The sequence below is a fragment of the Cheilinus undulatus genome, linkage group 11, assembly GCF_018320785.1.
Source record: "Cheilinus undulatus linkage group 11, ASM1832078v1, whole genome shotgun sequence".
Lineage (NCBI taxonomy): Eukaryota > Metazoa > Chordata > Actinopteri > Labriformes > Labridae > Cheilinus > Cheilinus undulatus.
Window position 1 is genome coordinate 38,424,993 of NC_054875.1, and position 13,594 is coordinate 38,438,586.

A 13,594-nucleotide genomic window follows, 5' to 3' on the forward strand; every position below is an offset into this window, starting at 1 on the left:
AAATACATTTCTAAATGTTTCCTGGACACTTGTGCTTAGCTTACAGGTGCTGGGGCGTGGGACAATAGTGAGGCGTAGAGTATTTCCTGCTCTACGGAGGATCTGAGCGAGCTCCCGATGAGGCAGAGTCACCACTGAGCGTCCTTCTACTGCCTCTAATCGATCTCCAGGACGGATCTGACCACTTTTGGCTGCTGGGCTGCCTCGTCTTACGGTCACAAACCGATGAGGGAGGAGTGATGCAGCTAGAGAGAGAATAGAAACACCAAAAAGTAATTACTACTTTTAATGAAGCTGCCTATTAATGAGTTGAGTACTCCTGTAAAGTTGGAACACAATGGCCACAAAACTTTCCTTTTAACTGAATCAAATGAGTTTTAAGTGGGGTCAAATGTGACTACATTTAAAAGCAGGAAGATTTATTTCACCAGTGTGTTTGCCAGAATAGAAAAACAAGCTGTAATTAAGCTCAATCATTTTTGGAACAATAAACGAAATAAATTACCATCCACAGAAGCCCTACCTTACCCCACCACCATCACCACCCACTGTCTCCTTGAAACACTCTCCTCTCCCCCGTCATCTGGCCATCTATCAACCTAGCTCTTCATCCGCTGACACCCCAGGAAATGTTATTCGCCGTTGGATGATTTGTCTTTCTCCTCAAGAACAAACTGTCATGGAAGATGAACTTTCTAGCATATTTTTAATCTGGCAGGGGCTTGTCAAAGTTCACAAAACATCAGACTGAATATCTACGCTTCAGTTTATGCAGAGTCAGATTTTATTGCTCAGCTCCTTTAAGATTCACAAACTCAGTCTGTCTGCATTGATATGCCACTAGCATACAAAACACACAAAAACACCCGCAGCAAATTTTCTTTTGTTTGTGCTTGCAACACAAAATGCCTTTCTCTTCTTTTTAGGGAAAACTGTCAGCCTACTTCCAGCTCCAACCCTGCCAAAACTCATTACAGTCCTCCCCTAGAAGGTAATCTAGAAGTATTTTTCTTTAGAATTAAATGATTTCTTAATTTGCATAATTTAAAGATATACTTGGGCTGTCTGCAAATGCAATTTTAGATTCCCACATAGTTGTCAGGCGGTGTTTTTCATCTTGTTTTCTTAACCTAAGGTTAATTATGAAAAATGCCACACTGCCAATTCAACCCACAGTCAAAAGGAATATTATACAAGATCTAAAGGAGGAAATATTTTTAGAACTGACAATATGTGATGTTCTGACAGCTATGTTACATAACACACAAGCTAATAAGGTTATATTGCTGCTAACGACAGGATCAAGTAATGTTGATGTTACTATTTTGTGAAGGTAGCTAGTCTAGAAAAGCAGATCAACAAACACTTTGTTGATCTACTAATAGTAGATCTTTAGAGAACAACTTTATAAAACAGGTGCATTTAAGCTTGTGGCCTTCCTCAGGGTTATCAAGAAACACATTCTAAACATATTCTATGTGCATATTTTCCATAACGATGTAAATATGGCTCTCCATTTATCATTGTCCTGTCTAATATGGTCCACAGCCACAATATAAGACTATTATACAGCGTTTTAACGTCGTCTAAGTTGCATCTTTGTGAGATAAACAAAGATAAATGCAACTGTTAATTCACATGTCCACATTTGTGTTCATGTACAGTATATATCCTGTGTATATCAATGTTCTTATTTCATATAGTGGCTGATATATCGGTTATCGGCCAATATATCAGCCAATATGTCAGATATTGGCTTTTTTTTAGCCACAATATCGGTATTGGCATTGGCCTCAAAAATCCCATATCGGTCGGGCTCTAATCCAAGGTAACTGCTAGACTGGGGGCAGCCATTGTTTATACAGGCTTACAGTACAACTAAACCTCGCCAGTAACTATCACAAGCTCATGTCAAAGAAGGTCTAGAGAGGAGTCAAAACGTCTCTTCCATCTTGAAGAGTTATGTTTGCTGTTCTTTGCTCTTTATTTAATAAAGAAATGTTGTCTGGTTCTGATAAAACTGCCTCTATGCTACAATTATATCCAAGCTTAATGCTACATATTACAGCTACAGCCAGTGTTACCCTCTCCCAGCATCCTCTCCTCCTCCCATCAGGCTGCTCTCAGACAGGCCACTAAGATTATACATGATCAATCTCATGTCTTACATACACAGTATGAACTGCTACCCTCCGGACCAAGTTCAACAGAGATCCAGACAACTGGTGCTAGTAGTCCCACAGTTAGAGAAATGGGGATCACCCAAGTGCAGTAAATGTGTCTCAAGTGATTGGAGTTTACAGATACCTGTGTCTGGAAGGTCCAGTCACTGCTTAATCAGTATTCCTCGCTACCATTACACCATGAAGAACACTCCAAGTAACTCAGAGTTAATCCACCATCAAAAAATGAAAGGAATATGGCACATGTTTAAATCTTCCAAAATCAGGCCGTCCCATGCAAGGAGACTAGTAAAAGAGAGGCCACCAAGACACCTATGACTACTGTGAAGGAGTTACAAGCTTCAGCAGCTGAGATGGGAGAGACTCTGCATACAACAACTGTTGCCCGGGTTCTTCACCAGTCAAAGCTTTCTGGCAGAGTGGCAAAGAGAAAGACTCTGTTTAAGAAAACTCAGAGTAAATCTGGACTAGCTTTTGTTTGTTTGTTAGGTGTACATCAAACTCTGCACATCACCACAAACACGCCAACCCTACTGTGAGGCATGGTGGTGTCAGCATCATGCTGTGGGGATGCTTCTGGGCAGTTAGCCCTGGAAGGCTAGAAGGGTAAAATGAACGCAGCCTGATCCCCATTCAACCAGACAGACCAGGCAGTTTTTCAAAGAATGGAATAAAGTTGCTTGCTTGCTAAAGTTTCAGTGTCTAGATGTGCAAGCCTGATTGAGACCTATCCACATAGACTCAGCGCTGTGATCACAGCCAAAGGTGGACCTACTGAATACTGACTCAAAGAGGGCGAACATCTAAAAAGTCACTTAATTCACATCACAAATTTTTATCTAATTGACATTACTTTGTAGAAATATATTTTCTCTTCACATTAAAGAGGTGTATTTAATTATTTGTCTTATAGCTGCAGCATGGGTGAAGAGCCCACCTTTCTCACTCTGAGAAAAATAAAGTTTATCTTATCTAATCTTATCTGAAGGATAAATGCTTGGATTTGTCTTTTGCAGCGTGCACATGCTGTCCAAATGTGATTACTTCTGGATCCAAAAGGAAGAGATGACGATGAACTCCCAAACCAACTAGTGATGTCACATTCACTACCCCTGCTTTCTTCAGTGTGGCTGATAATCTTCATAAAAACATCACTCACAATCAAAAAAAACCTCTCCTTGGTGTCTGAGGTCTATGAGAAAAGTGTAGAGCAGCCTAAAAATAAATTTGCCTTCATTAATCTTCCGCACCAACTAAAAAAGCTTCTTATAGGTTTTAGCCGGACAGTCTGGCTCTGTGTGCTTAAACTTCTAATTCGATCTTCTGTTTCTCTGTCTTTATCTTCATAAACTCCCAATTGCTCCTTATCTGACCCGTCTTTGAAGGTACGCTCTGCCTTGGTGACAGCTGGCTCCTCTAGAGTCTCGCCGGTGGCCTTATGTAACCCATCAGGCAGCAGAAATATGCTGGGAATCTCATTCAGCTGAGACACTGGGTCATTCTGCATCTCTGGGAGATAAAAATAGCACTTTAATTGTCCTATAGAGTGCCCTGACTTTGCTATTAACAGATTTTGAATTGTAAAAGTATGAAGGGTGGGAATATGTGATGAAATGTTAAGTCACACTCCTGTTAAAAGGCGCAGCATGCATCCAGAAACACATCACCAATCTGGGCCTAATCTGGGTGACCCAGGCAGAAGCAGCAATCAGGTCAAATCAAAGCCAAGGCAGCTTTGCAAATAGTCTTCTTAACATGCATAATACATCGCTCCGACATGAGCAGTGGCCAAACACATGAATACACATGCAAAAGCCATGCTCATGCACACGCAGCATAATTTTTCACACACAAACACGTGTACAAATCCACACACAGTGACTCACACGCAGAGGGATTGGGACAGCTGTACTCGGCCACACAAACATAGCTTAAACCACATACAGATGCATCCAAATGGACTGCTTTATATTAGTGTCTTTTCCTCTGGCTCTGCATGTTTCTCCTGTCCAGAGTAATCCCACTGCGGTATGCCCAGCAGCCAGCCAGGCAGGCAGGCAGGCGGCTTCTAACACTGCAATGATCACTGCTCAGGATTGGAAGCAGCCCCCCCACCTCTTAGCCATCATAAAAAATCCCCCCCTCTCTCTGCAGAACTACATGCATCAGCCAGTGCAGACGTCCCCACGGCAGCCTGCAGATACATGTCTGACACCGGAGAGAGAGAGAGCTGTTGATCTATAGCAGGATCATTCATGCAGGAGTGTGCTCTTGGTTAATGCTGAACTCAGCACTGCTCAAGGTATCTGTCAGTCATTCACATTAGTGCATGTGTAGCTCAGAAACAGCTCTTAAACGTTACCACTTCATCACATCTTTGTTTGTGCTGCTTTACCCTGCATGTGCTGCAGAAATTTCAACTTGGTCTCTGCTTCTATTTCTGCAAAAATCTTCCAAAAACCATAAAAAATTTAAACATAACATTCATAACGTTTCCCCTTACATGCCAGCCTGTGGATCTAACTTTCACTGTGCAAAGTCAACGCAAGCAAACTTCAGCAAAAGAAGCTCATGCACAAATCCCTGCAAGAAACAATGCACCAAAGAATTTCTCTTAGTACACAAAAAACAAGAAGTGGAGCAAATAATTACGTTTAGACTCCTTCACAGTTCTCAAAGCAGACTGTAGTCTCTCCAGCATGGCTGTTTGATTAGCATGCACGGGAAAAAACAAACAAAAAACTCCTTCCACGTAGAGATTCACATGTGTCGGTCAACAGGAGATAAAACAAAAGACTGCTGTCCCCTCTGTTGCTCCTCTGCGATAGGAAACGTTCATTTCTCTTAAGCATTCAGGGAGAAATGGAGAGAGCGGGAGGTAGGTGGAAGGCAGAGGTATGGAGGGAGGGAGAGATAGAGCGAGAGAGAGGGAGGGAGAGTTTTAATCTTTTGAAAAACCAGACTGGACGCTTTTACTGCAGAGTAAAGGGGTGAGAAAGAGGGAGAGGGAGAGAGGAGGCGGGAGCTTGTGAGGGAGAGTGATGAGAGGTGAGAAGAGGAAATGATAGAGGCAGAAATGGAAAGGTGGCTTCTTATGTGACATGACAGGAGTGAAATAAAGAGGGGGAATGAGGACGCAGCAGAGATGGAGGGTCTATACCGCAGAGACAGGTGCACCTACAACCTTAATCCTCCCCCTGACAAACACAAATGTGTGTTCACTCAGCCCATAAAGCAAATTGAACTGCATCAAACTGGAACAGAGGGCGGCCAATACAAGACAAAGGCAGAAGAGACGGAGTAATAACTCACAGGGATGCTGCGGTTAAATCTGCTATTCATAAGCACTACACTAAAAGCTAATAAGGGCAGGATGTGTTCAGCACTCTGACAGCATAAACAAGCTTTAACCTGCTGTCAGGTCAGAGCTGATAAAGAAGCTTACAGTGAGATACAAGTGATACTTTTAACAAAAGGTCGTTCTGTCTAGGACACACAAGCTGATAACCGAATTAAAAAGAGCATGTCGACGTGTTAACGCTTGTAAATAAAGCAGCCTGTTAACCTTTTAATAGGAATAAACTGACATTTGAATGCAGGTTTGATTTATGCAAAGACTCTAATGAGAAATTGTTGAGCAAGGTGTACCTAATAAAGTGGTTGGTGAGTGTACAAGTACACCTCAAAAAATTATAATATCATGAAAAAGTTCAATATTTTTTGTCACTCATTTCAGAAAGTGAAACCCATATATTACATAGACTCATTACACATAGAGTGAAATATTTCAAGCCTTTATTTCTTGAAATGTTGATTATGGCTTACAGATAATGAAAACTGAAAATTAGAATACTGTGAAAAAGTTTAATATTGGAAAGTCATGGTGTCACACCCTTATCAGCTAATTAACTTAAAACACCTGCAAAGGTTTTCTGAGCCTTTAAATGGTCTCTCAGTCTGGGTCAGTGGCTACACAATCATGGGGAACTCTGCAGACTTGACAGATGTATAGAAGACAGTCATTGACATATTCATAGAAAGTTGAGTGGAAGGAAAAAGTGTGGTATGAAAAGGTGCACCAGCATAAGGGATAACTGCAGCATTGAGAGGATTGTCAAGCAAAATCCATCCAAGAATTTGAGGGAACTTCACAAGGAGTGGACCGAGGCTGGAGTCAGCCCATCAGGAGCCACTATGCACAGACGAATCCTAGACATAGGCTACAAATGTGGCATTCCTCGTGTCAAGTCACTCCTTAACCAGAGACAATGTCAGAAGCGTCTTACCTGGGCTGTGGAGAAAAAGAACTAGACTCTTGCTCAGTAGTCCAAAGTCCTCTTTTCAGATGAAAGTAAATTTTGCATTTCATTTGTAAATCAAGGTCCCAGAGTCTGGAGGAAGAATGGAGAGGCACAGAATCCATGTTGCTTGAAGTCCAGTGTGAAGTTTCCACAGTCAGTGATGATTTGGGCTGCCATGGCATCTGCTGGTGTTGGACCACTGAGTTTTCTGAAGTCTACAGTCAATGCAGCCATCTACCAGGACATTTTAGAGCACTTTATGCTTCCTTATGCTGACAAGCTTTATGGAGATGCTGATTTCATTTTCCAGCAGGACTTGGCACCTGCCCACACTACCAAAGGTACCAAGAGCTGGTTCAATGACTATGGTGTTACTGTGCTTGACTGGCCAGCAAACTGGCCTAAACTGAACCCATAGCCTGTAAAAAGAATTGGACAAAGCCTGTGTGACGTCAACCATCTGCTTACAATAGGTGGACTCAAACTGCTCTTGAAGCCAATCAGCGGCAGCTTCTATATTAAAATCGTGGTCCCAACCAAACTTTGGATCAACCTAACGGCCTCCCCAGTAAGCGTGACTTTCTGTCAGCTAGCTAGCTAGCATTCTGGTTGACAGAAATGTAGCTTCTGCCTGTCGAGCTATCTGTCAATCAAATGAGACGTGCCAATCAGTCTGCAGTGAGGGTTTTCCTAAATATAATCTAAAACATTGTGGTACAAAAAAATTCACCCCCCATACAGTGAGAGCACATGAAGACATTAACTAATGAGACATTGAACCAGGCTGTAAACCAGTTTATTTCTAGTGTAAAAACCGGCTGTTTAACAGGTGTCCAGATGGGACTTCCAGTGTTCGTGCAGCTAGCCTCAAGTTGACACCCGTTCTATTGCAATTTTTTGCACTTCCACACTGGCTTCATTTTTCAGGACCGGAGGTTGCCGCTTGCCTGAACCCCATAGAGAATCTATGAGTATCGTCAAGAAGAAGATGAGAGACACCAGACCAAACAATGCAGATGACTTAAAAGCTGCTATCAAAGCAACCTGGGCTTCCATTACACCTGAGCAGTGCCACAGGCTGATTGTCTCCATGCCACGCCGCATTGATGCAGTAATTCATACAAAAGGAGGCCCAACCAAGTATTGAGTGCACAGAAATGAACATACTTTCAGAAGCCTGACATTTCTTTTTAAAACATCCTTTTTTTATTGATCTCATGTAATATTCTAATTTTCTGAGACACTGAATTTTGGGTTTTCATTATCTGTAAGCCATAATCATCAACATTTCAAGAAATAAAGGCTTGAAATATTTCACTCTATGTGTAATGAGTCTATATAATATATGGGTTTCACTTTCTGAAATGAGTGACAAAAAATATTGAACTTTTTCATGATATTATAATTTTTTGAGATGTTCATGTATATATGTATATAAATATACAGATAGATCATTTATTGTGATTTTCCTCCAGCTAATATTCACAAATAACTTGAAGTTGCATGATTTTGCTCCATCTCAAACAGCTTCACATTGAGATTAAAAATCTCTTTATTAAGAGTTTGCTGGCCAAAATTTCCTTCATTCCTGGCCAAAACTTCCATGGGGACATGTTTTGTTTGACGTTATCCACATTGTTCTTTCAAATATTCACAGTCTAAATTAGCCAATGTGCTGTCTACATATATAAACAACCCCAGCACTGCACAGAAAGTAGTTCATAGTAAAACTACTTTGTGTTTATAATAAAGGATTCTTGCAGTATATCTTCAAGGTAGCACAATGTAGAAATGTATTTATCCACAGATTACTCATTTGGCAGTTGGCATGTTTTTCAGACACACAATCTGGTTGTTAATGAAGCTCAGTGTAATTTCATGCAGGACACAGTAGTCATACGCCCAGCCATGAGCAGCTGATGGGCAGCTGATCCCAATTATCACCTCCAAGCTCCCACAGCCAATCACAGCTCTTTGTCTCACCACAGCAGTGTATTTAAATATGTGTTTCTCACAAATCCCTGCTTGCATCAATGCTGCTGCTAATGATGGGAAAGCTCAACCTCCTTCACCCCAGCCTCTTCCTTTATAGCATTAAGCTTGTTTCACCCTCATTTAGGTTCATGCTACTATGTATTAATTGCTTTTGAACTAATTTTATTGTATTCAGTATGCATTGCCATTAATGTAGCTATCCATATGGGGGTTTCTAGCTTTGTACTTACTGGAAAGATAAAGAATGCCTTGACTGACCCAGGGAGCCCCTTTTGATCAAAGCTTCTCCATCAGGTAAAACTGTACATGCATTTTGCAATAAAATGGTAAAATGTATGACAAGAGTGTTCCTGACTGAATTATTTCCATCTGCCTGACTTCTAGTGGTGTAAAGATAATCCAATATGGATCGGTTAACCGATCTTGACGTCAGCGGTCCAAGTGCATCAGTCCACAGAGCCCTGGATCAGTAAAAATGTGGCACAAACTGATCTTTGGACCGGATTTAACATTAGAGATCACTGAAGCTCTGCTGCTTTCATAGCCGTTCCGCCATGGAACTGGCTCTGTGTCTGCAATCTCTCTTGTAGGTCCTCGCTAGGTAGCTAAATGTGTTTCACCGGTCATCACCTAAATGTCTTTCAGTTAAAGTTCTGCACTGGAAAAAGTCACGTGGACTTTATATGAAGGAAGGACAACTTTCGAAATGTCTACCTGTCTGTACGCTTTGGAGAAAAGTGATTAAGAACTACAGCAGCTCATAAATCTCACCTGTTGAGACAGTGGAGCTAAAGTTTAGCTAAGATACTAACACTAAACGTAGCACAAACAGACCCAAACATAAACACTTTTCTGAGTTAAAAACTCAGAGGTCTTCAGTTATCACTGTAACAACAGCCCCTTTATTCAGGGGGTTTACAACTGTAACGTGTTGTTGGGAGTGATTGATTTGGTGACATAATCAATACATCTGAGCCCTCTGATATGAAATTAAACAGAGAGGACTTCACTGAGCTGGAGATCAGCTATTTTCCAGTGAATTAATTCAAGAATGAAAACAATCAAGAACGGTCAGATACACAGAGAAAGGAAATAACAATGTTTTTGCGACATATAGACTGAATACTCACATTAAGAGGAATTATGAAAAAAAAATGTATAGAAAGCTGTTTTAATTTACTGTTTTCAATATTATTTTAACTCCTTGTTCTCCTGAACTAGCAGACACACTTTTAATTTGTGCTTCTTGGGAAATTTTCATATGTAGTTTGCACTGTTATTGGGATTAATAATGCTGAGGAAGTTGTAAGTACAGAAGGATGAACATGTACCAGTAAAAACTCATTTTAATATTTATCTCCCAATTTAATGTCAAAGTAAGACACCTGGGCAGCTGGGTGTGATGAAAACTTTCTTAAACATAATTTCAGAATGTTAGCACAGGAGGCCTGGGATTTACTCTGTTTTATAAATAAGATCAAATAAACTTAGATTATAATGAAATCATCTTGTTTTCACCCTTTTTGCTAATTTTTGTTAAAGCAAAAAGTTATTTTGATTCTATAATCAGATTGTACCAGATGGAATCGGACCAAACCGCATCGTTCTGTGTTTTAATGAATCATCAGTGAATCGAATCGTAGTCTGTGCATCTAGATTAATTGAATTGTCTTGAGAAGTAGAGATTCACACCCCTCCTGACTTCCCCTTTTTTAACCCGCTAACACAAACTCCAGTTGTGGGTACTTGTTAATGGTTGTTGTGGATATTTGATCACCATGACTGGGAGCACTGGGCCCAGTGCTCCCACTCAGGTCCCAGCTCTCACCTTAGTTTACCGAGGGAGCGCCTCTGTGTTGTGGCTGATCACTGTGTCCTCTTTTTCTCTTCAAAACATGCACACTGTACTTTTACGTGCACCCACTCCCTCCCACCACAGACACTACCAACATCCACATATCACTTGTTTTGCAATTCAGTGTCAATAAATCAGTTAAATTACTCAGTTTTATTATGTGTACTCCTGATGTCTCTCCTTTAATTTGTTATTGTCTTACACGAAATTAATTTAGTTTGTCTGATCAATACTGGAACTGAAGTGTTCAATGACACATCACGGTTTAATGGGGGTAATGTGCCAGGATTTTTTTCTGGGTGCTGTGACTTCTTGAGTTTTTTGATGATGCATCATGACTCATTCAGTGGCATGAAGCCATTGTGACCACTTCTTAAACTGTAATTACTTAATGGTACGTTTGTCCACAAGGGCATCCAAAAAAAACCCCGTTTCCCTGGGCAAGTAACCAAATGTTTCAACTGGGCCAGAACTGTCCAGTTTATAACACGTAATGGCTTTCCAGTCCTACCTCAGATAAATTGACATAAGAAGTTTCACAAAGTTAAACTGGCCATTTTTTAAGCACTTTACTTGATAAGCATTTTGCACAGTATGTTTCTAGACAAAAATGTTCTTACCTTTGCCATTCTCCACATCCTGAGAGGCAATGACGAAGCCAAAACCCTCTCCGGGTTTTCTCCTCAGCTCCACGTCAAATCCTCGGAACGGTCGAGTACGTTCTCCATCCTGCCTCTCCAGACCTGAATCAGGCACTGTGACACCGCTCGCCTCATCCTCCAGGCCTGTGTTGATCCAGTCTTTGGGCTCCATGGTCAGGGTCACAGGGATTGATTCAAGGAAACTGGTGCTCTGGATCAGAGAGGAACTCATCTTGGCGGGGGAAGGAGGGGTGCTAATGGAAGTGCGAGGCAGAGGTAGAGTTTCTGGGAGCAAAGAGGATTCGTCTGAACCAACAGGTGGAGGAGGGGGACGGAGAAGCGGCGGGGGGAGTCTCCGTATGGAACCAGGAGAGACGGTTGAATGATAGATGCCTGACAGGGACACAAAAACAAACTGTGAGGCCAATTCAGCGGCAATGAATATAGCAAAACTTGAGTGACTTTTCAAAGAGTAGAAAACATTTTACCTCCTCTGTAAACCAGTAAGACGACTTCAGCTTGTCTGGTGTGTTCAAGGAGAACAGTTTGGACCTGTATACAAATGAAACATATGCAACAACTTCTTTGACACCTGAAAAGCAGAAAGTAATGCTTTCATTGTCTGAGAATTCCTCGAGCATAGAGCTTGTCAAAGGGGTTTATAACTGAGTTAGATATCAAATATGAAAAGAAATTGGATTATTCCTGCAGGTTTTGGTAGTTTGCTATTGAAATGGCAAAAAGTAATAGAACTACTTGATGAACACATTCTTTTCTTATCTAATTTCATTTTATTATCATAATACTGTGTAACAATTACTGTCTTGGGTCACCATTACACAGTAATTTTACCAACATAATTGTATTTAATGATGCTATATCTTCTGAACAGAAGCATTTATATTAACAGCTATTTTTCAGCTCAACAATGATCCAATACATACTTTTAATGGATTGACATTTGCATTTGGAGAGGAGAAGCTGCTGATTTCCGACTTAATAATCATGGTGATGATGTAGAATCTTCCAAACAGAGATAAAAATGAAAGACAGCCTGTATCTACAGAAGAAATCTGAAGTTTGCCAAGTTAAATGAAAGAAATACACCTGAAGACAACTAAAGAAAAATCCAATAAAGTCTTCCCAAAAGGGTTCAAGATTTGCTGCGTGCAAAGGGGGGTCACACTGAACACATTACTTGAACTCCAGGTAATGTTCAGTGCTTTGGCCAAAGTTTTTTGTCCCCATTCCCTGACTTATACTTTCAATAACCTTTTCTCTGAGTTGTTTGGAGTGTTCTTTTGTTTCATGGTGTAATGGTAGCCAGGAATACTGAACAACCACTGACTGGACCTTCCAGACACAGGTGTCTTTATACTACAATCACTTGAGACACAATCACTGCACTCAGTTGATCCACATTTCACTAATTGTGAAACTGCATGTACCAGTTTGCTGGGCCTCTGTTGAATTTGACTCGTCACATTAAATGGGATGAATATTTCTGCAATCAATTATTTCACCTTGAATATTATTGTTTAATTGAACTTTGTAGAAATCTGTTTTCACTTTAACATTTAAGGATGACGCTCCTGAATTAGAATACAACTTATAAACTTTTTCCCTTTATATCACTTCCCTCCTGTTTACCTGTGAAACGCTGAGACTCTGGACGTCTGCTCCGTTGATCTTGATAATAGCGTCCCCTGGCTGCAGGGAGTTACACTGCTTCCTGTCCCAGACCCTCTTCACTATCGTCATTCTCCCTCCTGGACCGCTGGCCGTCAGGCTGAAGCCGAGTCCCTGGTCTCCTTCAATCTGTGCCAAAGCTACTGGCACCAGCTCCCCTCCACTTAAACTGCCTATCCCACTGCCCATACTCATTGCTCCAGGAGAGGACATGCTGCTGGGACTTGCAGTTGGACTGGTGTTGACATGGAAACCGTTGAAGCCACGGTGGTGGGGGCTCTCAGGTGTGGGAGGAGGCCTGAGATGGGAGGCAGTGTGTGGTCTGAAGAGGCGTGGATGGGTGGTTCTAGGGCCGCCAGGGGATGTGGAGGGCCTCCTTGGGGACTGAGGGAGGGGCAGGCGGGACCCAGACAGGGTGCAAGTGGACAGGTCACTCTCTGATGACTTGGATGTGCCATAACGTAAATGATGATGGGGTGTTGAGAGGGAGTTGTTGTTGTGGTTACGGATCATTGAAGCCCTGATGAAAAACAAAGGCATGAGTTTAAATCGGTGGTTATTTCAGCAGGATGTCCCTCTATCAGCTAATGTGTGACTGAAATGTTTAAGGCTGAGTCTGTCTAACATTTCTTTGGTGTTTGATATACACTATATGGACAAAAGTATTCGGCCACACCTGCTAATTATTAATTCAAGTGTTTCAATCAGAACTGCTGCCATAGGTGTATAAAATCAGAACCTAGCCAAACAGTTTCATGCTGCAAACATTTCTGACACGAAATGGGTCGTTCTGAAGCGCAAGCTTGGTACTGTATCTTTGCCACAGACAGTCTGTGAAATTTCATCCCTGCTGGATATTTCCCAGTCAACCAGTAGCAATATTATTAGAAAGTAGAAGCGTTTAGGAACAACAGCAACTCAGCAGCAAAG

At 41.4% G+C, this 13,594-nt stretch overlaps 1 protein-coding gene across 2 annotated transcripts in view; it reads right to left on the minus strand.

Annotated features, from left to right (window-relative positions):
- The window catches only part of LOC121518192 (membrane-associated guanylate kinase, WW and PDZ domain-containing protein 2), a 90,369-nt gene that overhangs the window by 11,715 nt on the left and 65,060 nt on the right, over positions 1-13,594 (minus strand). For both annotated transcript variants that reach the window (XM_041800444.1, XM_041800445.1), the window contains exons 10-13: positions 12,626-13,184; positions 11,464-11,527; positions 10,955-11,368; positions 45-245 (exon numbers count right to left, since the gene is read on the minus strand). In XM_041800444.1, the coding sequence (XP_041656378.1) occupies positions 45-245; positions 10,955-11,368; positions 11,464-11,527; positions 12,626-13,184 (1,238 nt within the window). The remainder of the gene's footprint in view (positions 1-44; positions 246-10,954; positions 11,369-11,463; positions 11,528-12,625; positions 13,185-13,594) is intronic.